At 49.6% G+C, this 25,954-nt stretch overlaps 9 protein-coding genes across 9 annotated transcripts; 6 read left to right on the forward strand and 3 right to left on the reverse strand.

Moving 5' to 3' along the window:
* Positions 1–442: 442 nt before the first annotated feature.
* FTJAE_166 (uncharacterized protein) lies at positions 443–789 on the forward strand (the record flags this gene model as incomplete). The annotated part of the gene is made up of 2 exons (XM_037347772.1): positions 443–627; positions 684–789. 2 exons carry the CDS (start codon positions 443–445, stop codon positions 787–789), a joined length of 291 nt encoding a protein of 96 aa, XP_037212693.1.
* A 1,438-nt stretch (positions 790–2,227) lies between these two features.
* On the forward strand, positions 2,228–5,111 carry FTJAE_167 (hook3; the record flags this gene model as incomplete). Its single annotated transcript, XM_037347783.1, has 4 exons — positions 2,228–2,626; positions 2,677–4,690; positions 4,739–4,809; positions 4,911–5,111. The coding sequence occupies 4 exons, from the start codon at positions 2,228–2,230 to the stop codon at positions 5,109–5,111; spliced, it is 2,685 nt and encodes an 894-aa protein (XP_037212694.1).
* Positions 5,112–6,041: 930 nt separating this feature from the next.
* FTJAE_168 (adenylate kinase 1) lies at positions 6,042–7,055 on the reverse strand (the record flags this gene model as incomplete). Its single annotated transcript, XM_037347794.1, has 4 exons — positions 6,042–6,456; positions 6,566–6,720; positions 6,796–6,848; positions 6,908–7,055. The coding sequence occupies 4 exons, from the start codon at positions 7,053–7,055 to the stop codon at positions 6,042–6,044; spliced, it is 771 nt and encodes a 256-aa protein (XP_037212695.1).
* Positions 7,056–9,100: 2,045 nt separating this feature from the next.
* FTJAE_169 (26S proteasome regulatory subunit rpn-8) lies at positions 9,101–10,252 on the forward strand (the record flags this gene model as incomplete). The annotated part of the gene is made up of 3 exons (XM_037347805.1): positions 9,101–9,287; positions 9,347–9,618; positions 9,677–10,252. The coding sequence occupies 3 exons, from the start codon at positions 9,101–9,103 to the stop codon at positions 10,250–10,252; spliced, it is 1,035 nt and encodes a 344-aa protein (XP_037212696.1).
* A 1,265-nt stretch (positions 10,253–11,517) lies between these two features.
* Positions 11,518–12,799, reverse strand: FTJAE_170 (coproporphyrinogen III oxidase; the record flags this gene model as incomplete). The annotated part of the gene is made up of 2 exons (XM_037347817.1): positions 11,518–12,537; positions 12,593–12,799. The coding sequence occupies 2 exons, from the start codon at positions 12,797–12,799 to the stop codon at positions 11,518–11,520; spliced, it is 1,227 nt and encodes a 408-aa protein (XP_037212697.1).
* A 2,020-nt stretch (positions 12,800–14,819) lies between these two features.
* FTJAE_171 (autophagy AUT7) lies at positions 14,820–15,380 on the forward strand (the record flags this gene model as incomplete). The annotated part of the gene is made up of 3 exons (XM_037347827.1): positions 14,820–14,909; positions 15,057–15,274; positions 15,326–15,380. 3 exons carry the CDS (start codon positions 14,820–14,822, stop codon positions 15,378–15,380), a joined length of 363 nt encoding a protein of 120 aa, XP_037212698.1.
* Positions 15,381–15,969: 589 nt separating this feature from the next.
* Positions 15,970–17,136, reverse strand: FTJAE_172 (tocopherol O-methyltransferase; the record flags this gene model as incomplete). Its single annotated transcript, XM_037347838.1, has 4 exons — positions 15,970–16,135; positions 16,190–16,307; positions 16,366–16,922; positions 16,988–17,136. The coding sequence occupies 4 exons, from the start codon at positions 17,134–17,136 to the stop codon at positions 15,970–15,972; spliced, it is 990 nt and encodes a 329-aa protein (XP_037212699.1).
* A 2,928-nt stretch (positions 17,137–20,064) lies between these two features.
* On the forward strand, positions 20,065–22,263 carry FTJAE_173 (plasma membrane fusion PRM1; the record flags this gene model as incomplete). The annotated part of the gene is made up of 1 exon (XM_037347849.1): positions 20,065–22,263. One exon carries the CDS (start codon positions 20,065–20,067, stop codon positions 22,261–22,263), a length of 2,199 nt encoding a protein of 732 aa, XP_037212700.1.
* A 1,097-nt stretch (positions 22,264–23,360) lies between these two features.
* FTJAE_174 (tryptophan synthase) lies at positions 23,361–25,840 on the forward strand (the record flags this gene model as incomplete). Its single annotated transcript, XM_037347860.1, has 6 exons — positions 23,361–23,408; positions 23,522–23,609; positions 23,669–23,739; positions 23,789–24,021; positions 24,074–24,983; positions 25,037–25,840. The coding sequence occupies 6 exons, from the start codon at positions 23,361–23,363 to the stop codon at positions 25,838–25,840; spliced, it is 2,154 nt and encodes a 717-aa protein (XP_037212701.1).
* Between the last annotated feature and the right edge of the window lie 114 nt (positions 25,841–25,954).

Here is a 25,954-nt window from a genome sequence, read left to right on the forward strand (position 1 = left end):
CACACAATGCTCAGACCTGTTTTCGTGCTTGAATGTCGCCCAATCGCTGTCCCCCGCAGATCGTATCTTGGTGTACACAAGTACTCCTGTCGGGGGGAAAGTAAACACAAATAAACTTAGTAAAGAGTCCCCTAAATTTAGGGTAAATTTACCTAAATACTTTTTTCACTTAGGGTCAAGGTCCTGAGTTTTCTTTCCTCCCCTAAGACGGGTCCCTTCGGATCTTCTGCCGCCCCCAAGAAGAGGCCCAGGCCTGCAGGCCCATCCCAACTCGCCCAGGCCATATAAAGTCTCAGCCCATCCCCATCACCCTCTGCATTGACGCCACGAGCATTTGAGCATCATCCAACGCAATCAACATCGACTAAACCTTTATCGCAACAATCGCCGCATCCATCATCAACAAACCTCTATCAACTTTATCGTCGATACCGCTATCAACATGAGATTCCTCCCCTTTATCGCCGCCGCTCTCGCGGTTGTCCCAGGCGCCCTGGCTGTTGATCAAAAGAAGTCGGCTATCGTCTGGTTTGAGGACGAGTCTACCCCCGACAACATCGTCGATGAGTGCAAAAACGCCCTCATCAAGGCTGGTGGAAAGATCACTCATGTTTACTCCATCATCAAGTGCGCATCCTCCGCCTTTTGGCACTATGACAGTTCGATACTAACCAGTTGACTAGGGGCTTCTCCGTCATCGCACCCGAGAAGGCGCTCGAGATCGTTCAGGTCAACCACGAGAACCATCAGATTCGGGTTGAGAAGGACGAAGTTGTTACAACGGACTAGAGGTGCTAGAGGTAATACGAAGATGACGATGCAAAGACGATGGGATAACAGCATGCCTCTGAAATGAAATTGACCGCGGTTTCGCGGCAGTATTGGGATAGTGATATCCTTTGTTTGGGCGTTACAGGATAGGAGCCTCGGTATTGCCTGGAAGAGAACACTCGTTACGATATTCAAGGAGCTCATTATTATCACAAAACGTTCCCCTAGTGGAATAGAACTTTTGTTATTCAACATTTCCGCGACTGCTTGTGATGTTAGCCTAATGATAGTCATCAACTCGAAACACATGCTCTTCAGCTGTCAATGCGTAATACACCAGTACAGCTCCACCAAAGTTGATAACACGGGAGTGACAGAACCCAGCCTTTTTGGCCTATTGCTCTGGAGTGCTGTATTTTGGCTACTGAACAGCGCCCTCATGAACCTTTGTTCTATTAGTGTGCTGATGTGTTCATTCCACGATCCTGTAAATTCAGGGGTCCAGATTGGCAGAAGCATTATCTATTAACTACGGAGTAAGGGCTAACAAACAATATGTCTCGCCGCCATGAACATCCCGCACTTACACACCGGGCACCCCCACTACCGAGTATGGAGTTGCGTCATTGTAGATTGTCAGTATATAGGTCTTATTCTTGTTGTTGCTGTGCATGTTCGCTGACTGTTCATCTTCATATCAAGCTGCGCAGTCACGCTTTCTGTATATCATTACGGTATCCGGACACTTCTGCTACAAAGAATGCCTCAGATGCCACTCCTGACATCGGTTGTCACTGTCAGTAGGCACGCCACAACGCCACAGTTGGCATCCAGAAACATTGAATTCGATAACACCAATATTCGATCACCTTGGGTTTACACCTGTACTCTGTAGACGTGTGAAGTATTACGGGAAACACCTATACGCGACTCATGACCATTACAACCCAACACTAGACAAATTTACATCCCTACAGTACTTTCGTTAGTTGCTGAGCCTTGAAATTGCTTCTATAAATCCTCGAGCTTTGGCTGGCCCATCTGACAGACTAAAAAATCCGCTATTCGAACTTCCCGTGGGCCCCTACACTGTTACCCCTGTCAAATCGATAAGCCCACCTGACTGCATAGGTAGCTCAAGCCAACAAGGGCCCAACGTCGCCGAAACGTTGAAGAACAATGCTCCCTCCAACCTTGAGTCCGCACTGAACACTCACTCGACAATCACTGAACAATGGAACGACCGATTTTGTTCTCCCCATAACAGCTCCTTTTAAAACTCTCGAATCCCATTTCGACATGCCGTCGAATGCCTCGAAAATCATTACCCCTGCTAATAGACACGCGACGCAACTCCCTATAATTCCACCATCATTATCACTCCCGACAGCGACGACCTGACCGACTACTTTACCCGACCAATATTTGACTTCGACCGCGCAATACTTAGGACACGATGCCAGTCTATAGTGCCAACGCGCAGGCTGCGCTCATAAAGGCCGTAAGTGTCTTCGAGGAAGAGCCCTCACCGTCTTCTAGCTCCAGTCTGACCCAAGATGCCCCTCAGATCAAACGAGTCTTTGAGCCAAAACGCATGGTAGAATCAGTCGAGGACCTCATCGACGGTGTCACCCTTGGTCTAATTCTACATCAACTGGATCCTAGCTTCGACACGTCCGACCTCGAGACAAATTCCAATACATCCCGCTACTTGACAAACAAGCGCAACCTTCAGAGCATCTACAAGGGTCTCTTCCGCTACATTCGACGAGCAGTTCCCGAGCTTGCTTGTCAGGCAAAAAAGTCCGATTATCATGCAATCGCCGAGAATCCCGATGTTCAAGGCATCAGTCAGGTAAATTTCTCTTCTGTCCACACATATTGCGTACGGCTAACAATTTCCAGATCTTGGCTGTCATGCTGGGAGTAGCCGCACTAGGCCCCAAAGCCCAGCATTATATTCCCCGGATAACAGGTCTCGACAAACACACTCAGGCAGAGATTATGCAAATAATCCAGACAATACAACAGGATATCAACAGCTCACAAGGCGACGACGATGTGGATGAAGCTATCGACGCTGTTATGGAGGCGCGAGACATTGATCTACTCGTTGAAGAGCAGAATGCAGCCTTGAGGTCACAACTTGACTTAACAAAGAGGCAGCTGTCAGATTATATCACCAGGCTTGATCATTTACAAACAAGTCACGAAGAGCTCCGGTTTGATAAAGAGAAGAACGACAGGGAGCTCGAGGTCTTGCGGAAGGCCACTATAGATGGTGCTAACAATGCCGAGATGATCAAGAACCTAGAGATTCAGGTGCATGACCAGATGGAACTCATTGCTAGACATGAGGAAACAATACGAAGAGACGAGCGCATCAAGTCGCAACTCGAAGCTGAAGTCCTCAAATTGACAGAAAAATGTAAAGAGGCAGAAGAGCTTCGCGACCAAGCAACAGAATGGAAACACAAAGCCGAGGATCTCGAGAAGAAGGCCAATACTGCAGAGCGGTATAAGCAGAAACTCGAGTCCCAGCAACATCTCGTCAAGGAGGTGCAAAACCTACAGTATGAGAAGACAGAGTTACAAGACCAGATTAAAATCCTGCTGGAAGACCAAGATAGGGGGGATCGTACAAGGAAAGCAGAGGATGAGTTAACCAAGATGATTACTCAGTCCGAGCAACACCTTTGGGACGAACGCAGCCAGAAGAACCAGCTGATGAAGGACATCGCAGCACTGGAGGACGAGGTAATTCGCTTGAGGGCACGCCAAAGCCACGATGAGAACTTCATCAAGGATCTGCAGGAACAACTAGAAAGTGGAGGAGCCGCACAAAGCGCAGAACCTGGCGCATTAGGTCTGGCAGGAAATCTCGAGGATGAACTTAACGATGCAGCTACCGAGGACGGCCAACCTAGCCAAGTTAACCTACCTCTAGAACTATCTCGCCTCAAGGCCGAGAACGATTTGCTGCGTAGCACAGTCGGCTCTGGGGATACTGCGCCGCTACGCCGAGAGCTGGACGAAGAGAAGCGACAACGTGCTCACCTTCAAAAGAACTATAACGACATTTTTGAAAAGCATGCTGTTTTGCATGATCAAATGGAGGCTCTGATCAATAACATGACCGGCGAAGGGTTAGTCAAAGCAATTGATGAAGCCGGTGCTCCTGATGGGAATCAGATACTTACTTCGGATTACTACAGGACCAAGGCCTTTCTCAACATTAAACAGTCATTATTGCAGTGCGAATTCGAACTCGAACAGTCGAGGAAGAGGGAGAAGGACCTCTCTGTTCAGGTGGCAGATCAAGGCCGCGAACTTCTTGCTGCTAAGGCTCAGCTCTCGGCTCTCGACAAAGAGGGAGCAGATGCTCTTAAGGAGCTCAAGAGCGCTGATGTTACCATCATCTCATCCCTCAAGTCTGAGCTCGACTACACCAGAGAGCAGCTCAGCTACACCATTGCTGAGCGAGATGCGCAGCAAACCCAGCTCGTCGATGCTCTCCTTACCAAGGATAAGCTGCGTAAGGAGGTTGAAGAGGGCCGGGAGCTGCAAGACATCAATGGTACAGGCGATGCACCACCTGACCCCAGCAAGAAGGGCGAGCTCATTGAGAAGCTGCGTGCCCGCCTCAGAGAAATCCGCGAGGTGAGTCCACTGTTTGATGCAATTCTTAATGGTGATGGGGAAGACCCAGTGGTCTCAGACACAGATAGCCAGACATGGTTAGAAGACGATGCCGCTTGGCCTTTGGATCCCACATCTGCAGATGGCGGACCGGGTCTATCGCTAGAACCTATTGGAACTGTGATCCCGAGACCTGCTTCTGCACTACTACCCCTGCGCCCCCTCCAGCGAGGACAAATAGGGGAGCTAGAGGGACCTATTGATATGCATGCTCAATCCGGTAGATTTAGTTGGCTGACAGATATGTTCTAGCAACTGGAACGATCAGAGACGGACAGAATCGACCTGCAACGGAAACTCAAGGCTGCACACGATGGGGAGGCTGTGGCTGCACAAAAGGTACGTTTCATTTCTCCCCGTGTATATAGTAACATCATCTGTTTACATCATGTTTTTTTCTTACTGTGACTGAAACCTGTGCTGATTATCCGTGATTCAAGGCCGCCAGCGATCAAATTATCCGGAACCTTGAAAGAGAGAACGCTCTCATCTCATCAGCATGGTATGATCTTACGAGCCGGCTTCAGAGCAACCATGTCGTTTTGCAAAGACGGCACGAAGCTCCGCGGAGCTGGCTTAACAAGCAGAGGCAGATGGTCAATGGTCAGTTGCGCTTCCGCGACTCGCTCTACCTCTACTGACCTTCCCCTGTCAGCGACCCCGAAGCGATAGGTACTCGCGGGGTGAGAAATCACTCGCTATTTTATGATAAGACTCAACGAATTACGCTCTCAAGTTGTGTGACATAACCCCTACTACCTACGTTACCAAACGCCAGTCTCTTCCTCGACGTATTCACTCCCACCCATACTGGCTTATCTTACCCGGCTCTCAAGATTGCCCCTTATCCTTTCTTGATCCCGACATTCTCATAATTGCCGACACCGCCTTGGAAATCCAGGGCGTCGTATTTTCCTCTTTCTTATTTTTTGAAGCATTGCGAGGGAGCTTGGTGTGTTTCTTAAAAACGGGCGTACTTGCTTGGTAGACTGGTGGCTAGGAGGGTTTCTGCATTCAATGATATCATTAGTATAGATGTTATGCCGAGGGGACCTACAACGGGCCCCAAATGCGTTTCAATAGAGACTCGGGCCAAATATCGCAGAGTCATAGCTTGATCAGTATTGAAACTGAGGTTGTGTAAGGCGATTCGGGGACTTTGATCTGATTGAAGGCTCTAGTCTACCTGAGACCAAACCCATCAGCGTGCATTCCATCTTCACGAGAAACAGGTAGGCCAGATATATTTAACGCTTTGAAAGCCAACTTTCTGTTGGGTGGAAACTATTGTAAGAAAGACATTTTGATACATGGCTAATCGTCGTCCAAAGTAGGTGGCTTTTTCCACACATGGCCAAACAAGACCGCACCGCAGACAAACCCTCTACCTCTTAACGCCTCTTTTGCCTGGAAGATTGGACTCTACGCTCTCTCTTCCGCTTCCCCCGGTTTACAGTTCATACCGTTCATATATCCAAGACGAGCTGGCTTTTATTTTCACTCAGCATTCGTCTTGTTGCCTCAGCCGCACCAAGTGGCAGCTGGGAGAAATCAGCCGCTCCGGGCAGGATTTAAGCTCGCTTCTCGTTGAGGACCTTAAGCATGTTCTTCCACACTTGGCCAGGTTCTTGGCTGGCGTCGAGGCCGCTCCAGATACCAGTCTTCTTGTAGTAACCCACAACAGGGGCGGTCTGCTTGTGGTAGGTAACAAGGCGCTTCTTCAGAGCCTCGGCGTTGTCGTCACTTCGCTGGATAAGAGGCTCGCCAGTAATGTCGTCCTTCATGTACTCCTTGGGAGGGTTGAAGGTGGTGTGGTATGAGCGTCCGGAAGCGGGGTGGACTAATCGGCCAGTGATACGGGCAACGAGAAGAGAGTCGTCGATCTGGAGCTCGACGGCGTGCTGGAGCTTCTGGTTGCGCTCTGTGAGCATGGCATCGAGGCTCTCAGCCTGGGGGACAGTTCGAGGGAAACCATCGAGGATGAAACTGAAGCGCGAATTATTAGTATCATGTTTCGTCGATCACGTCGGTGTAGATCGAGATTTGCGGGCTCAGAACATCTGGAACCCGAAACTCGTGGAACAATGCAACTCACCCGCCCTGGCACTCCTTGTTGCTGTTGAGCTCCTCTTTGATCATGCCAATCATGATATCGTCGCTGACCAGACCGCCCGCGTCCATGATCTTCTTGGCCTCAACACCGAGAGGGGTCTTCTTAGCGACCTGGGATCGCAGCATGTCACCGGTAGCCTGCGCAACGAGAGAATACAAGTTAGAGAGTCGAAACCTTGAATGGCTGTGTTTTTGCGACGCGAATTAACGTACCAAGTGACAGCAAGAGAAGCGCTCCTTGATCTTGGGGGCCTGAGTTCCCTTTCCTGGGAAGCACAGTTAGTAAAAAAGACTAAGCGAGCATTTGCGGCGCAAAAACACTCACCAGCACCAGGAGGACCGATGAGGATCATTCGGATCTCATCAGTGGAGACGGGACCGCCAGTGGCTCGCGCCTCGAGCTTCTTGATGCGAGTGTCAATGGTGCTAAGAACATCCTTAAGCTGCTTAAGCTCGTCCTCAATGAAACCCATTGTTGCGGTTGCGGAAGATGAAATTGAAGCTGGAACTTGTTCTGGCGGGCAATTGAAAGAGATCTTGGGAGATCCAGAGAAGCAAAGATGAAATTGACGAGAGACTTTGTTCTTTGGTGCGAGGCTGAGGGGATCGAAGTGGAAGAAGAGAGGTGAAAAAGCGAGGAACAAAGTCAAGACAGGGAAATCTTGAGTGCGTAGCCGGAGGACGGGAGGTTTGGGGGAGAAGCTCTAGCAAGCTGTGATTGGTCAAATGGGGCCGTTTCTGCTGGAGCGATGATGATGGGGGTACACCCCTGTAATTAACATGCTGGGGATACGCCTTGGCCTTTGAGGTGATTGCAATCGTGGCTTTTGATATTTACGGATATTTATATGATAATGTAGGTAAAGGGACGCAGTTTTGTGAACTCTGGATAGTTTGTATTGCTTGCATTTCCTTGGTGCACCGTTATTTTGTAGTTAACGTTGCCAGGGCTGAAAACGTTCACATAAACGCCCATCACAGGCTCAGGACAAGGTAGGTAGGTACTCGGTACAGCTGCGGCGTTATAGAGACCGCCACCTGTTCATAAAACGACCAAGCTCCAACAATAACATATCTAAATCTAAATACGGTGAAAACATGTGGCCTTCCAGTGTAGCTTGCTCTATCTTCTCAGCCACAAGCACTGCTATCATCCGAGGTCCCCAGTCCTTCATCTCTATACAGCACCGATATACGGATACTTGTAGCACCTTAGGGTAGTTCGCAGCTTGCCTCAACAAGAGCCGTATCCGGAACATGCCCGTTTTTCCTCGTCTCACTACCTACCTACCTAATACTCCAAGATGCTATAACCGTACTTGGCCGAAGCCAATGGCGGAAGGTCAGCTCACAACTACTATGATGCAACGGAGTTTGTTCGGTTGCCAGGACCGAGGTTCATGGGCCCCATTGATCCGGTATATCCCCGCCGGTTCAACAATTCAAGAATAACTCTCTTATGTAGCATTTCATCTGTTGCAGAAAAACGGCCACACCTCGGTCTGCATACATCCGACCTCCTCGTCTGTCCTTTCACGGCTAGCTACACTCGTGCAAGGAACGACTATCGGTAGTTAGAATGGATCGCTGCACGAGTGCCTTCGTTTTGTTATATCCTATTCGAGTAGTAGTGACATGGCACCCTCGTTACTCAACGCTTGCACCCACGTGTAGGTAGGTGTGTTAATAGCCGGCATTAGCATGTTAGCCTCCATCTTTCCGCTCTCCTACAGGTGTCCCGAAGCCAAGTCTAGACTTTATAGTGATGGCATCATCATATACAATTTCGAATTGGACCCTGCTTCTTCAATGGTTTCTTCCCTCGATACCTACTTTCATCCTTAACCGAGGCCCAAGTCGGTGGCAATCACCAGAATCGAGTCGCTTACCATAAGTGGGAGATCTGATCACGCTACGTCGTATTCAGCAAATAAGCGTTGGCCTGATACTTGTTGAAATGACTCTCTAAAAGATATCATAGTCTTGCTTATGGTGAGTTTGCCTGTAATGCCCTAGAATGATGGCTTAGGTGTACTGGGTAGGTCACTATCCATCTAGGTACCTAACCACTCGGATTTGGTGATTTAACCGTTCGTCTGCCTATGATGTCAGCAGTTCAATCGACAAAAAGCAACGCTACTTTCTCTATTTCTTGACTAGTCCAAATCTGAAGATGCTCGCTTTTCTTTGTTCAGGGGCCTGTGCTTTTCAATTCACTTGGTTGCGATACCGCTTAGTCAACGGCATGTGGCTGAATATTTGACTGTGGCTGATCCACGTGATGTGGCACTGCAAGGCTCGAGCTTGAAGACTCCAAGGTGCCTGGCCCAATCGGGAGCTACCTAAGCTCCCCCAAGAAGGCAGCCTCAAGACTACGTACGTGCGGCCACAATAATCACTGCATCAACATCACGACTCTACCTCCAACTTCGCCGCGCCTGCACGACTACGATCGCGCATTGAATTCCACATCTACACGGTTCAGCATCTGTCGTAATAGATATAAATTGACGCAACGATGCCTACTACAACAGCAGAAACTCTCTCCCTCGTTACTCGAAACGTCACCGTTGCGCCCCTCGTCCTTCTCTCAGCCGTCGACCACTACAACCGAACTGTTTCTACCAAGACGAAGCGACGGGTAGTTGGTGTTCTTCTAGGACAAAATGATGGAAACGACGTGAGAGTGTCAAACAGTTTTGCTGGTGTGTTATCCTAGTATCATGGGACCGTAAATTGGGCGGCGCTTACAATTGTTACATAGTTCCCTTCGAGGAGGATGAGAAGGACCCTTCAGTATGGTTCCTTGACCACAACTACGTCGAGTCAATGAACGACATGTTCAAGAAAGTCAACGCCCGAGAGAAGCTCATAGGATGGTATCACACTGGCCCCAAGCTACGTGCATCCGATTTGGAAATCAATGAGCTCTTCAAGCGCTACACACCCAACCCTCTGCTCGTTATTGTCGATGTTCAGCCCAAGGAGTCGGGAGTTCCTACAGATGCTTACTTCGCCGTTGACGAGATCAAGGACGTATGTTGACAAAGCCTTGCTGATCTCTGATCACCAACCAGCTACTGACACTCACTAGGACGGCACAACCACTGCCCGAACATTTGTTCACACCCCTTCCGTTATCGAGGCCGAGGAAGCAGAGGAGATTGGTGTCGAGCACCTGCTAAGAGATATCCGCGACGTGGCCGCCGGCACATTGTCCACACGAGTCACAAACCAGCTTCAATCACTCCAGGGCTTGCACCTGCGCCTTCGAGATATTGGCACATACCTCCAGAAGGTTCTCGACAAGCAACTACCAGTCAACCACGCGATCCTCGGAAACTTGCAGGATGTCTTCAACCTGCTGCCTAATCTCTCGACACCCGAAGGAGATGGCAAGTCTGGCGGTGGCGAGTTGGCGTATGCGATGAGCGTCAAGACCAACGACCAGCTTATGGCTATTTACCTGAGCAGTCTGATCCGCGCCATCACAGCATTCCACGATCTGATTGAGAACAAGATCCAAAACAGACAACAGCAGGAGGAGAAGGAGGCTAAGAAGGAAGAGATCAATGGAAAGGATGAGAAGAAGGAGGGCGCCAATGGTTCAAGTGGTGACTCCAAGGAGGGCGCGGAAAAGGACAAGGAGAACAAGGAGACTAAGAAATAAGGAATAACAAAGACAAAAGACCTGGCAGATGAACTAGACTTGGACTGAGGCTCTTTGGCGTCTGGCGGAGGGGAACAATGGCAATATCCTGGCCAAAGGTCAAGGCAAAAGCGCCTTTGTACATTGATCATATCAAACTGGATTATTAGAGGACGGAGCGCGGATAATACGTACTGGACAGATACGTCTTGATAGACGGATCTTTCGGTACTGCTATGATGAACCATATTTACAAGCCGGCTACGATACCAGCCATTTCATCTTTTGATACAACCCGATCCTCAACATACATACCGAGCATTTCTGACCATTTATCCACAAGTAAGCATGCAAGGAGGTGTTTGCAACATGGAGGGGTATCTCCCCGTGAATCCAATCCCATGCCTCCAAAGGACCACTGCCCAGTTTCAGTTGGTAATTGCTGTACTTGGTTCGTTATTGAGACAGCATGAGCATGGGCTGGAAAAGCATCCAACGTAAAGCTCGGACATGTGCAATTCCACGCATCAAGATGCACAACGTAGCGCTTCGAGGATGAACCGAAGTCTCGCGTCCGGCGTGAAAGTGTTGTAGCGAGAGAGCGAACAAGGAACATGTCGTTCTTTATCTTATCTGATGAAATCCCATCTTGAAGCTCCTCGTTTCGCACTAGCCTGATAACGAGTCCCCGATCGAGAAGATCCAGCGCTGGGAGCAGAAGAGTTGGGAACAGCACATGGAGAGTTAACAGTAGAGGCCGTTGAGAGGGGAGAATGGCTTGTAAGGGTGATAATGTGGGCTGTTGAGCGGCCCGAAGTGGCTGCGCTGATGATATGTCTTCTGCGGTGGTTGATGGTGCGATATTGGAGATGGAACTTATGAGGGATGTAATCAACTGGCGATGGGAGGGGAGAGGCTCCATTGCCATGGAGTTGAGTGCTTTTGCATGGTTCGATGAATGATGTTGAGGGAAGGATTCTAGTCTCCACGTTGAGATGAATGGTGATATTTAATGACATCCAAAAGTGTCAACTCAAGAATACTTCGGTACACACCAAGTTCCAATAGAATCACCAGTTCAACGAACCATTTCATGACTTATATGACTTATATTGATTTTTTGATATTCTCACATCGGACGGATTTGCCCGTCTTTTGGTACCTAATAGCCTGCACCACTCTGGGTGTCCCTATCTATGATCTTCGCATATGATACACTAAACAATCGCTCAACCTCATGCTTCCACACTAACGAATTTCCTCTCTTAGATCAAAAGAGCATAAGCTTAAACCCACTCCTTGGGGTCCCTGAGGACGTCAACCAGGCGCTGCTCCCTGCTCTTAGGCTCGGGCTCATGCATGTACTTCCAGCCAGCCGTCAACGGTAAGCTCATAAGGATACTCTCGACCCTTGATCCAGGGGTGTTCAGACCAAATGCTGTACCCCGGTCGTGCACCAAGTTGAACTCGACATACTTGCCACGGCGCAGCTGCTGCCAATCCTTCTCTGCCTCAGTGTAGGGCATGTCCTTTCGCTTCTCGATGATGGGAATGTAGGAGGGCAGGAAGGCCTTGAGGCAGTCCTGGACGAACGAAAAGGTGTTCTCGCGATCGCGCTCGGTCTCATCAAGGTCGTCGAAGAAGATACCACCAATGCCACGGGCCTCGCCTCGATGCTTGTTGTAGAAATACTCATCGCACCACTTCTTGAATCGTGGGTAGTAGTCCTTGTCGTGAGCGTCGCAAGCTGCCTTGATCGTCTTGTGGAAGTGAATGGCATCCTCATCGAAGAGGTAAGAGGGTGTCAAATCACAACCACCACCGAACCACCAAGCCTGAGATGTACCGTCGGGGTTGGCTGTCTCAAAGTATCGGTAGTTCAGGTGCACCGTCGGGGCCATAGGGTTGTAAGGATGCAGAACCATGCTGAGGCCCGCAGCGAAGAAGTCGATCGACTCCATGTTGGGGTCCATGGTTTTGTGGTTTGCGCGCATCTTCTCAATGGCAGGCTTGGGGAGCGAGCCGTAGACGACACTCACACCAAGACCAGCCTTCTCGAAGACGTTGCCTTCTTGAAGGACGCAGGTTGTGCCACCGCCGCCATTGGGGCGCTCCCACTCATCCTTGCGAAACTTTTTGCCATCAACTCTCTCGAGCTCGGCGACAATCAGAGCCTGCTGCTCCCGAATAAACTTTTCCATACGCAGGCGCATAGGCGAGTCCTCGTTGACGCCAGACTCTCGCTTCTTCTGGGCATCGCGATCGGCGAGAGTGGAAGGGTCGGCGTTAATAGGTTCCATTTCGGCCTGAGAGCAATAGAGTTAGCAATTGAGCCTTTGTTTTCCGAGGAAGTTCCTGTACCATCTTGTAAGCTAACGGGGCCACTGCACCGAGGGCAACAGTAGCGAGCCACAGAGGAGAGTAGTTGAAGTGAGAGGATCGTGAAGCTTTAGGACTGGCAGAACTAGACAGCCAGCGTCTCGTAGAAGCGAATTGTGTTCTTGGGGAGCGTGTAGAAGGAGATGCAAGGTACGCAGCAAGGCGCTGGGAAGGCCGCCTGGCAGCCATGATATTATATATTTGGACAATGCAACGCGAGGAGCCGGGAAATAGTAGCGGCAAAACAAGGCCGAAGGCCGAGAACGAATACAGAAAGCAAGACAGGCCTTAAGGATACGACGATCAGGCGTTTCGGATGAGGCCACTTGCGAGTGCCAGGATGCGACAATAGGCCACAGGTACCTCTTGTTAGGTTCAAAGTCTGTATGAGAACGACTGGGAACTCGGGTGATAGTCAGAATCGAATGTTCGGCAATTGGCTAACAGAGTCTAAGGGACTTGGGAGTGTGGAGCGGGACCCGACAATGTCTGCTCCGGTGGCCGGCCGGTGCCGAGGGCGGTCAAAATCAACGCACCACTCGGGGGTACCAGACCACTGTAGCTCCGTTTGCACCTATAATTTGTGTAGAGCTTCTCCGGGCGATGAAATCAGTTTGGGGGGGAATCGAGAAAATCTGTAGAACAAGCATGGTTTCTCTCGTGATGTGGATGTTGCAGTGTGGCTGACAGGGAAGGCCTCAGTTGTCAAACTTTCAATTTGGTGCATCGACAATTCAAGGTAAGAAAACTGAGGATGGCAAGTGCTGAGGCAGATTGACTCTACTTTGGTGAATCCTTAGACCAGTTGATTCTGGCACCCTAATACAAATTTGGAGGTTTTATCACCCCCGAGGATTGGTAACTGGTGTCCATGTGAAGTGGCGTGGCGTTGATAACTAATACTCCATGTAAGCTGTCACTGAGGAACATAGAACGTCTATTGTTCCTGACTAACGTTAGACTCTTTGATACACAAGCTGAATCACGGCTAAAGAGCTATAACTTTGCAGACATACACTAACTCAGTGACATGCAACCAAGATGATGCCTCACCATTTGGTTGTCCAGTGTAAGATCGTCTCAGTTTCATTAAAAGTCCAACGATTTGTCAAAATGAGTGGTGAGTAGAAACTTTGCTTCACCAATGCTACCATTGGGGAACTGCCCTGTTTATTTGCCATGCAAACTTTTTAGAAGATGGTGCAGTTCGCAGGAAACTTCGAGGTGAACACTGCTCAGGATGTATATAGTAGCTTTGAGTTTCTCTTGACTCTCCCTTAGTGAGATAATCAAGGCGGCCAAGTCATGATTCATTCGTAAGCATACTTTGGCCAACACCCAATTGTAATTCACGACATCAAGAACCCTGAAGGAACTGATGGACATGGGCACGTTTGCAGCTCAAGCTGCTTAGTACGCATCAGCTAGACTAACCCTCTCCCGGATCGTGAATCGTTGTACCCTTAAAACCATTCTAACGACGTTGCCCGTAACGTAACTCGGATCCCGGTGATATATCCTCGACATCTTTGCCATGAATTAAATAATGACCCAGAATGAAAGGGGATTTCATTCCAAGTGATTGATTGTTTGCTAAGGTTCCCTCACAAACTCGACCCTGTGACGAGACAGTGCGACGTGACTTGTTGCTTCCCCGCCATTGTCGCCTCGCGGGGCCTCTTGTGATTCACCGAGCATCACTGGTCTAGACCATTTATGGCTTAGCTCAATAGCCCCGCGACTGTCTCTCACCCATCACTGCTTGTCATTCTGCCACTTGATGCCCACCTGCCCACCTGGCCCCCTTCTCAGTGAGCGTGCCGCCTGCCCTGTGCCTGTGTCCTCCCTGCAGCTTTGAACCTGTCTGCGCCTAGGTAAGGTACCTAGCTGGTAAGGTTGCTTGCTGCCTTCCGCCTCGACCGCTCATCTGTGTCCCAGTGTCTTGAGGTGTGTTAGTGCCACTGCCACCTTCTTCTGCCTGTGACTGTGACTCTCTGCCCTTCCTCATTCTTCTTCTGCCTGACGCAAGCAAATCGTAACCTAAACCTTCTTCTCATTTTACCTTATCTATCGCCAACTCCATTCTCTTTTTTCACTTTTCATACTTTCCCGAATTTTCCGCTGCCACAAGTCAACCATCTCTACTGCTTGCTTCCACCATCGATACCACTCTTACCGCCTCTACAACTTACGAACCACCACCGTCAATATGCGCAGCAAGTTCAAGGACGAGCATCCCTTCGAGAAGCGCAAGGCTGAGGCCGAGCGCATTCGACAGAAGTACTCTGACCGCATTCCCGTACGTGATTTGCCCTTTGCTTTGATTTGGATTCAAGTTGGGGCTCCAACTCGGCAATGAGAGAACGGCGGGCGCGCGCAATCGTGCAGTGACCGCTTATTCCCTCTGCCTTTTTTACGACGATAGAAACTAACAGGTTACAAATAGGTTATTTGCGAAAAGGTCGAGAAGAGTGACATCGCGACCATCGACAAGAAGAAGTACCTTGTCCCTGCCGATTTGACCGTTGGTCAGTTCGTCTACGTCATCCGCAAGCGAATCAAGCTCTCCCCCGAGAAGGCCATCTTCATCTTCGTCGACGAAGTGCTTCCCCCAACGGCTGCCCTCATGAGCAGCATCTACGAGGAACACAAGGATGAGGACGGGTACGTTCTCACACAACTGTTGGAGTGGGCAACTTGCTGACATGACCTTAGTTTCCTATACATTACCTACTCAGGCGAGAACACCTTCGGTGATGCTTGGGAGTAAGCTGCGTGGAATCGGTTCTATATCCCACCTCGAGAATGATGAAGGCGTTACGGTCGTTTTTGGGTGAATATTCGTTGGTCACTGGTTATGTTGACGTTATCTTTTGAGTCCGTACTTCAGATCTCGATAGAGAGTCTGCTACCCTTTCTGGCAACACGTCTGTATACTCGCTAGATCCGGCAATGCAGCTACGGTCCGAAGTGCTTTTTTCTGCCTCTTCTGGATTATCAGGTTTATTTTGATTAGTGACACAATTTTCAGAGTCTTTGAATAGGGTATCAGAAACAACGTATAAGCAGCTCATGGTACAGTCACGCCGAGCGAAACTCCCACGAGAACCAAGATTAGGCAGCTGCAGCTATCACCTGATTACCCCAACTTGGAACCGTGAGCGCTAGCACGCCATGTGCCTGAGTGGCTTGTCAGAGCCGTGATCGGCATTCATTTATACAAAAACTGAACTTGCCACTGATAAGATAACTTGCCATGAGGGCTGTCTGTCTAGAGCTTCAAAATCTCTGGATAATTTAATCATGTATCGAGGATAAGATGCCAGGCAACGTTGCGCTGATTCTCACGACCCATGCCTTCATGCCATTTCCTTATAAAATGCCATGACAGCGTAGCGAAAGGAGCCATTGGCATAACCTCGTCTCATTGCGCGAAATGACTGCAAGAAAGCAATACCGTCCCGGTTTTGAGTAAACGCAAATGCCCAAAGGGATGGGTTCTGCACAAGTGACCAAGTAATGTCCCTAAATATACGAGTGTAAGCATATGATCAACAGTCACATACATGATATTCGCACCATGTTTTTCGGACTTGTTGACTGATGTCCTTTGGCTCAGACAAGACTGTAAGTCCGGCGTTCTTCGCGAGATCGACGTACCCTTGCTGGGTACAGAGGGGTGGGAGTAGCATGCCATCTGCGCTCAATTTAAGTTCATAAACACATGAATACGAATATCTCGCATGCAACCTTACCTTCGATAGGCTTGATATCATTGATGAAAGTTGTTTCGTCAATGTCTTCATCCCTGAACCAATCTGCTAACACCAACTTGCCCCCAGGCTTGAGTACTTTCATCACATTCTCAAAGAACAATGCCTTGTTTGGAAAATGGCTAAGAGCTTCACTTATCCATACTGCATCGAAGTTGCCCTGCTGGTCGCTGAAGAAGTCGCCCATCTTCTCGGCGTCAAGCTCGAGGAATTTGACTTTTCCCTCGCCGAGTTTGGCGAAGCCATTGTCATCTGACACATCAGACGAAGAGGTGTCTTCGAGAGCAGCTTTGGTTAGGCGATTTGCGATCTCGACCTGTTTGCTTGAGATGGTGATGCCCGTCACAGAGCTACCATGTTTGGAAGCGAGATACCGCGATGTTCCGCCGATACCACAGCCAACATCAAGAACCGAGCTGTTGGATGGAATCTTTGAAATGTCGAGAAGGAGCTGGATGAGATTGGCCTGTGCTTCCTCCTTTGTCTGCGTGGCTTCAGACTCTGGTGTTGGCCAGTACCCGTGATGGATATGTTCGCCCCTAGTAAGCCAGCCAGTGGATCAGCAATCGCTAAGCTTTCTGGGAGATAGAATGTTTTCACTTACCACAAACTCAAATAGTAGTCACTTGCAAGATCGTAATGGAGCTTGATTCTGTCCTTGAGGACTTGCATAGTTGAGTGAGCGAGGCCGAGAGGAGTGTCATATTGCTTGCTCAGGTCGGTAGTTTGGTCAGACACTGCTGTGGCAGCCATGATTTCTGATGCTCGAGGTCGTGCGGTAGTAAGATATTGAGGTAATTACTCAAGTTTTGTTTGCAAATCGTGTATCAGAATCACACAGCAACGTTTATAACAAGCTGTTGTCAGAGAGTGCGTATGTACCCCGCGTTAGATATGCGTATCAGTGACTGCAGGGTGACACAATCGTTACCTCTCTGTCTCTAAAGATCTCACCGGGGAAGGGGCTAGTTTACGAGGACAGAAAGAGGCTAGAGAGGCTTGACGAGAGGCACCAAAACACATCTCGAAATGACTGCCAGAGGATTCTCTGAGACCATAATTATGTAGTCCGATGGAGTTGGACAGGCTGAGCTGTTAAATGCGTCAAATGAAGCAGCATGGCACAAAATGCCTGGTCTTAAATTGGAACCCGGGTCTTGCTGAACCCTTGAAGATAGAGGAGAACCGTGACAATTTAAGCCAATCTACTAGGATAGATTTGAGAATCTTTTACGCATATGGTTTTCTGTCATTAAGTAGTAAAGCATACATGCTCGCTTGATAGAACTTCCTAGCGACACACAGGTTTTATCTGGGCACATCGAGTTTGGGTGCGAGGCTTTGACTGAGTCATCTGCTGCACTGAAGCACACCAAGAAGGCCTTCTTCTCTTGAAAGAATTGGATGCTGGTGAACTTCAAAGACAACACATTGAAGTTGTTTCTCGCTGTTGATTGCAATGGATAAAAAGCAAACTGACTTGGATGATGTAATGGAGGTCGATATGTTCAACTTACTCGCTGCCACAGGCAACAGACACTTTTTACTGACTGACAACTGTTTTTGATAACCAATTTCAGAGCCCTCGACAATAACAAGCATCCATTGGGGCCTTTAACAAAGGAACCTCGTTATTTTAAGCTCTTCTGCAAGTGGATGCTCAACTTGTTAGACGTTCTGCCTTCAGTGGGCTCCGTTTCACTACGCGCCCAAAGAGTAGGGCTACAGGGCTACCAGCGGCTGTAACCGCAACCAATTGTTCAGGTTTACACTGGAGCGACCAAGAGGCGACCACTTTCCGATGGCTCGATACACAAAGCGCTTCGCAAGATTAAAAACTCGATCTCCATTTTTGAGTACTCACAGAAATGAGGAACTATTTGCTTGTCGCTCAGCATCTTCCATCAGGTCACCAACAAATAACACAACTTCTTGCTAGCTAAAACTTGAGAAAACAAGACGAATGAACCCCCCCGCCATATGACATCATACTCTTCAGCCCAACTTGACTACGGCTAAAGAGCTTTGACTACGGATACAAACTCTATCTATCTTTAAACACCTCACTCACCTGTCTAGCCTGTTCACCTGGCCCTGGAAGGCCGTATTTCACTGCTGGCCAAGTTTCAGAATATGCAAGACGATGATCAGAAACAAATCCAGCCAACCCGTGACTCTTTCCAGAAAATCCTGTTTCAACTACAACTCATCAAGTGGCGATTTCTTTGGACGAGATCGGCGGTTACCGACCACGTGAGCCCCTGTCGACGAGGGGCCCTGCTAGCCCTGAAGAGAGAGACCCTTAGGCCTATTTGGGGAAGCTCTTCACCGGGATCCAGGGGCTTCAACGGTGAAGAGGCCCCTGTTTGGAAGCTTGATTGGCTGTCAGCCCTGGCAACTCTAACAACATCCTGGTGCGCCACCTCGAAAACATTCACCACCAAGAAATGTTCTGGTGATGATCATAGCCTCTTGAAATCGTTTCTCGGAGGACCCTGCTTTTTCTAGTGACCTACACGATGGCATTTACGGCGCAGTTACATTAGCCAAATGGTTAGCCAGCATATCGGAATCAGTCGGCAGCACCGCCACTGCGCTCATGGCTTCAGGCTAGGGTTTCATGGGAAACAGCTTGCAATGGCGTCACCCGCTTGGACTACCAAGATGTGCCGCCTTCCTATCAGTTATATGCCCATGCTCTTCGCCCGCCAACTGATGGTGAGCTTTGGAATGCTGGGCACCTCTCACCTTATCGCTCCACGGTGTTCCCCTTGCACTCTGCGTGAGTCACTATATATCTATACTTCAACTCGCACCCCATTCACTTGGAGGCTGCTGCAGTTGATGCTGTGATATTGCGAGTACAGTTCCACCTGAAGTACCTTGTTCATTGTGCAAGTCCTCTACGGAGCGGCCATATAACATTCAACCCATGCTTGAGGCGGCTGGGCCACTCAAAGCGACAAGTCAAACAAGCCAAACAACCTCGCACCTATAGCCAGCCCAACCGTACCCTCAACCCAACTCAAGCTCAGCCTCAGCTGTTAATCTACTACAAACGCTACCTACCTCACTATACTTGCGGTCCGTTTGCTCTTGGCTCGGTTTCGGAACCGTTTGTGTTCAGGCCTTTGCCAGCATCGTGACTGGTCACCGGTATAGGCGGGCGCTTAGCTCACTCAACTCAACCTCAGTCTCGTACCCTAAGCGCTGCCGCCGGAATCGTCAAGGGCGTTTCTGTTACAGCTGATTTCTATTGGAATTTGTTATCCATTGGATACTTGATTTGTGGAGTGAGCCAGGTATGTTTTGCGTCAAAGCTTTCTCAATCACCCTCTCTTATTGTTGCTATTCCCCTTCCTATTGTTCTATTGTTCGGCCTTTTCTTTCACTTATACACAATTGCACTTCAACCTTGAACAATCAACATGGAATCATAGACGATAGACTGGAACTATTTTTTTTGCTCACGGCCGTCATTTCCTTTGTCCCATTTCTTTCATCTTTCGACCTTGGGCTCTTTATCTAATTAATCTTTGTCCCTACATCGTGTAAATCATCATCACATCTCACTCGATCTGAGCCCTCGTCTTCCTTCGGTCTTCGCATTTTTCTACTTTTACAATCTCATACTCATACAAACTTAATCGTTTGAATTTACCAACAAACATAGATTCAAAGATGTTCTCCTCACGGAAAGAAAACGACGACCCGCCGGTCTACCCGGCCGTACCCAACTCCCTGCGGTCAGAATCATTCGAAATGGCCGAGATGCGAAAAGTTCAAGAAGCTAGAGCCGATACTGCTCCAAATGTTACTCCCTACCTCAGCCTCAGAGCAAGGCTCTCTCAAATATGGATGAATCGCTGGACAATCCTCCTCATCCTGGTCCTGGTCCGAGTCATGATTCTCATCGTTGACCTCAAAGAAAACGTCGGAGATGCCAAAGTCAAAGCCCTCTCCGCCTGTACCAAAGTCGAAGATGTTGGCAGCGCCATGGCCTCCATGCCTCATTACCTCTCTAGGGGTGTGAACGAACTTGCAGCCTCTGGAATCGAGAAGTCAGTTGATGCCATGGTGTACTTGCTCGACCTGGTCCTTGTCGGCGTCAAGAACATGATCGTGTTCTACATCAACTTTCTGACTGCCACTTACGTGTGCCTGATTACCGCCATGGTCCACGGAAGTCTGGATGTCGTTGCCGATGTCACTGAAGGGGCAACCGAAAAGTTCAACGGCGTGATTGACAAGGCTGTGGACAAAATAGAAAGTCTCTCCAAGGAACTTGAAGATGGCATTAACAAGGTCACCAAGGGAATTGAAGACTCTGTCTTTGGAGACCTTGTTCCCGATATCCCCAAGGTTGACTTCTCCAGCCCCGTCAAGGAACTCAAGGACTTTGACATCAAGTCCGAAGATTTCGCCAAGGATGTACGCAAATTGGAAGACGATCTCCCTGACTTCCGAGAAGTCCAGAACTTGACAGAGCAAGCCATCTCGATCCCGTTCGACTTCGTCCGCAAAGCCCTCAACGAGACCTACGGCAATTACAAATTCGATCGAGATGTCTTCCCTCTCGCCCAGAAGAAGAAGCTGACCTTTTGTTCTGAGAATACTGCTCTCAACGACTTCTTCAACAACCTGTTCGAACTTATTCACAAAGCTCGAACCATCTTCATCGCTGTCTTGATTATTCTCGCTCTGGCCGCCATTGTTCCCATGGCCTGGCTTGAGATCAGACGCTGGCGGCGACAACAGCAGCATGCTCGTCTTATTGCTCAAAACTCGTATGACCCTATGGACATTGTCTACATTGCGTCTCGACCCATGACGGCTACTGCGGGCATCAAGATCGCATCGCACTTCAAGGGCAAGCGACAGATTCTTGTACGATGGCTGATCGCTTATGCTACGTCAGTCCCAGCCCTCTTCATCCTGTCTCTTGCCATCGCTGGCTTCTTCTCTTGCTTTTGCCAGTGGCTTCTTCTCAAGGCGATCAGAGACCAAGTGCCTGCCCTCGCAGGTCAAGTTGGCGCATTTGCTGACGATGTTGTTGAGAACCTCGAAAGCGTTTCGGCTGAATGGGCCCATGACGCCAACGGCGTGATCACGAATTTCAACAGTGAAATTAACAACGACGTCCTCGGTTATGTTACAAACGCCACGGATGCTGTGAATGACACTCTCAACACATTTATTGATACCATGAATGATGGGCTTGACACTGTCTTCAAGGGAACCATCCTTCTTGACCCTATCAAGACAGTCCTTCACTGTGTTATCGGCATCAAGATCGAGAGCGTGCAAAAGGGACTCACCTGGGTTCATGACCACGCCCAAGTCAACTTCCCACTCTTCGAAAACAATACCTTCAGCGAGGGTGCGAAGGACTCGGTTGAAGGTGACTCGGAGCTTAACACGTTCCTGGCATCCCCGTCGTCCGCCACTACTGATGAGGTCACGGGGGCTGTCAAGGCAGTTACAGATTGGCTTCACGGGAAGCTGATCCAAGATGCTCTTATCTCTACCGGTATCCTTCTAGTGTATGTCCTTGTTGTCCTTATTGGCACAGTCTGGACACTTGTCGGCATGGTCTCACCGGACAAGGGCCGCGCCGAAGGTGGTATGCGCTATACTGGAGACAACAGACCGGGCTTGAGTCCTCGTGTCGGACACCACGATCCCGCCAATCCCGATGGCGCAACACACTTCCCTCGTTTTGGGTCCTCCTCTGGCGAGATAGATCATTACAGAGAAGATGCTCCCAGGCATGACGAGAAGTTCATGTCCGGTGCGACAGGGGCCCGTGCTACACAGGTGGACGGCCACCAAAGAAGCAGCTCCTACGGCTACCTAGACACGGCAAGCGGCAAATACTAGGAGTGTTGGAGCCCGATAGCCAGTTGAAGGATGATTTTCCTTGCAGTTTCTTTTTTATTACTCTGGCCCTGGCTGGACCCGCGCCGAGAGAGACGATCCTTTTTAACTGCATGAAGCGATGACTACACGGAAGGCGTTGATATAACGTATCTTGGACATGGAGGCAACTCAAATTTATTTCATATGTTTCTCAATTGATATCCAGAAGGGAAAAAAGGTATTGGCCGTTGGATACTTAGTTCATGTTTCGTGTCCAAGGAATAGTCTTGAGTCTGGTTCGTGTTCTACATTGTTTGTGGTCATGATTTCAATCAGATTGTTTCTAGCCTTAGACTGACACATAGTAACAACAAATTGAAGACTACAATTGCAAATCTTATGGCTTAGTGATGGTGATGTAACGTGTGCCTGTGAGTGCATGGTTATTGTGACTGTATAACGATGTATAGACTTCCTCTGATGGGGGAAAGCTTGTTCTGTTTCTGGTCGAAAGAGGTTATTCCTGATACTAGTTCAGCCCTACATGTGGTTCTTTGTTACAAGCTGCTTGGCGTCGGAGTTGCTCGACAAAGAGACTCCCTCGTATGTGCCTTTGTGTTGGTAGCTATGCATGCATGAGAACTGCAGCAGAGTGAATGCTAACTTGGAGAATACCCAATGGTAATGTCCGTAATTGCTTACATAGAGCGGAGTACGAGATATGTCACACGATTCAGATGCCATGATGCAGGACCCTGAAAATTGCAACCAAAGCTCCATCCAATGTCATCTTGATTGATTACCCAATTAGGGAATTCCGGAGCCGAAGTGGGTGCTATGATGCTTGATGCAGGGCGGAGTGTGGGCGGAATATGCACCTGCGGGCGACTTGCATGAGCGGGATGGAGCTAACGAGCCCAGAGGCACAATTGCAGGTGGCGGAACTCGTTCTTCCGGAATCGGTGGCGGAGAATGAGAATACAGTGCAGTCACCACCAACAAACACCCCTCGCCTTAACTTTCTTTCTCTTTTCTTTAAAGATCCCCACGTCCTCCCTAGGAATATCCTCTCTTCAATCTATATCATTTCTAGGACCAGAGTCGATAAGCAATTCGCTATGGACGCTATCAAAGAGACCTTCAGGCGCTGCAAGGAGCAGAACAGAGTCAGTACACCAAATTCTCGTCATGACTGCCCCTCCGCGGGGTAAAACGGCGAGAATACCAACTTTTGCTGCAAGAACAAAGAAACTGACAATGACTCTTCTCTCTCAAACAGTCTGCGCTGGTAACATATGTCACTGCTGGTTACCCCAAGCCCGAGGACACACCCAACATCCTCCTGGCTCTCGAGAAGGGTGGCGCCGGTAAGTCTTCCTCGGCTCAATGACGCCTGTGAACTGTACTAACCGAGTCGCAACTCTAGACGTTATCGAAGTCGGCGCGCCGTTCACCGACCCAATTGCCGATGGCCCTACTATCCAGACTGCCAACACGGTTCGTACAGTACCAATCGCTTTGATTAGACAGGAATTGACGGGTTTAGATCGCCCTCGAGAATGGCGTCACAATCGAGTCCACATTGGCGATGGTGAAGGAGGCCCGGTCTCGCGGGCTCAAGGCCCCCGTCATGCTTATGGGCTACTACAACCCTCTCCTAAGCTACGGCGAGGAGAGACTGCTCCAGGACTGCCACTCCTCCGGTATCAATGGCTTCATCGTCGTCGACTTGCCTCCCGAGGAGGCTATTTCTTTCCGAAAGCTCTGCAACAAGGGCCGGTGAGTCAAAACACCCAAATCGACCAGAGTACAATACTGATTACATACATAGTCTCTCATATGTTCCTCTTATCGCTCCTGCTACATCAGATACCCGAATGAAGATTCTCTGCCAGCTCGCCGATTCATTCATCTACGTCGTCTCCCGCATGGGCGTCACCGGCGCTACCGGCACTCTTAACGCGAACCTTCCCGACCTTCTGGATCGAGTGAAGAAGTACAGCGGCAACAAGCCCGCTGCTGTAGGTTTCGGTGTCAGCACTCGAGAGCATTTCCTAAGTGTCGCTACTTTGTCAGACGGTGTTGTCGTCGGCAGTCAGATCATCACCACCATTAAGAACGCCGCTCCTGGCCAGGCTCTTGCCGATGTCGAGAAGTACTGTGCCTACCTATCAGGCCGCGATTCCGATGAGAACACAAGAGAGGTCGGTCTTGTTGAGGCTGTTGCTGGGGCTAAGGAACCCAGCGGCGAGAATGTTACCGTCAGTGGTACTGTCACAGATGCCGATATCACTGCTGAGGAGGACAGTGCCCTGGTTGCTCAGCTCGCTGCGCTTCACGGCAAGATCCCCGAGCGATTTGGCGAGTTCGGTGGTCAGTACGTTCCCGAGAGTCTGATGGACTGCCTGTCACAACTGGAGGATGGATTCAATGCGATTAAGGACGACCCTTCTTTCTGGGAGGAATACCGATCCTACTACGAGTACATGGGGCGACCCGGCCACTTGCACTTGGCTGAGCGACTCACTGAGCACGCTGGTGGTGCCAACATCTGGCTCAAGCGCGAGGATCTGAACCACACTGGTAGTCACAAGATCAACAACGCCCTGGGACAGCTTCTCCTTGCTCGGAGACTCGGAAAGAAGCGTATTATCGCTGAGACTGGTGCTGGTCAGCACGGTGTTGCTACTGCTACCGTTTGTGCCAAGTTCGGCATGGAGTGCACAGTTTACATGGGAGCTGTAAGTCGAAGCCTATCCGCTGATCTAGATATCACCACTAATGCATTGAATAGGAGGACGTCCGACGACAGGCCCTCAACGTTTTCCGTATGCGACTTCTCGGCGCCAAGGTTGTTGCTGTCGAGGCTGGGAGCAAAACTCTTCGAGACGCTGTCAACGAGGCCCTCCGCGCTTGGGTCGTTGACTTGGACACCACCCATTACATCATCGGTTCTGCGATCGGACCTCATCCCTTCCCTACCATTGTCCGAACCTTCCAGTCAGTGATCGGTAACGAGACCAAGCAACAAATGCTCGAGAAGCGAGGCAAGCTTCCCGATGCTGTTGTGGCCTGTGTTGGCGGTGGCAGCAACGCTGTAGGCATGTTCTACCCCTTCGAGAACGAGCCTACTGTCAAGCTTCTGGGTGTTGAAGCAGGTGGTGATGGTGTTGACACCGCCAGACATAGTGCCACTCTCACTGGTGGCTCCAAGGGTGTCTTGCATGGTGTGAGGACATATGTTCTCCAGGACAAGCACGGTCAAATCACGGAGACACATTCCGTTTCCGCTGGTCTCGATTACCCCGGTGTCGGCCCTGAGCTGAGCTCTTGGAAGGACAACGAGCGAGCCAAGTTCGTTGCTGCCACTGATGCTGAGGCATTCCTTGGTTTCAAGCTCATGAGTCAGCTCGAGGGTATCATTCCTGCTCTCGAGACTGCTCACGGTATCTTTGGTGCCATTGAGCTTGCCAAGACAATGAAGAAGGGCGAGGATCTTGTCATCTGCCTGAGCGGCCGTGGTGACAAGGACGTGCAGAGTGTCGCTGAGGAGCTGCCCAAGTTGGGCCCTAAGATTGGCTGGGATCTTCGTTTCTAAATCAAAAGTGATACCATGTTTGGATTATGTAGCAACCATTGAAATGATAGCATGAACAAAAAAGTCTTTTTCTTTTCTCTATCGTGGCTCTGGCGGGTTGGTGATACAAAGGTT

Source organism: Fusarium tjaetaba, assembly GCF_013396195.1.
Source record: "Fusarium tjaetaba strain NRRL 66243 chromosome Unknown NRRL66243_c0000009, whole genome shotgun sequence".
Classification (NCBI taxonomy): domain Eukaryota; kingdom Fungi; phylum Ascomycota; class Sordariomycetes; order Hypocreales; family Nectriaceae; genus Fusarium; species Fusarium tjaetaba.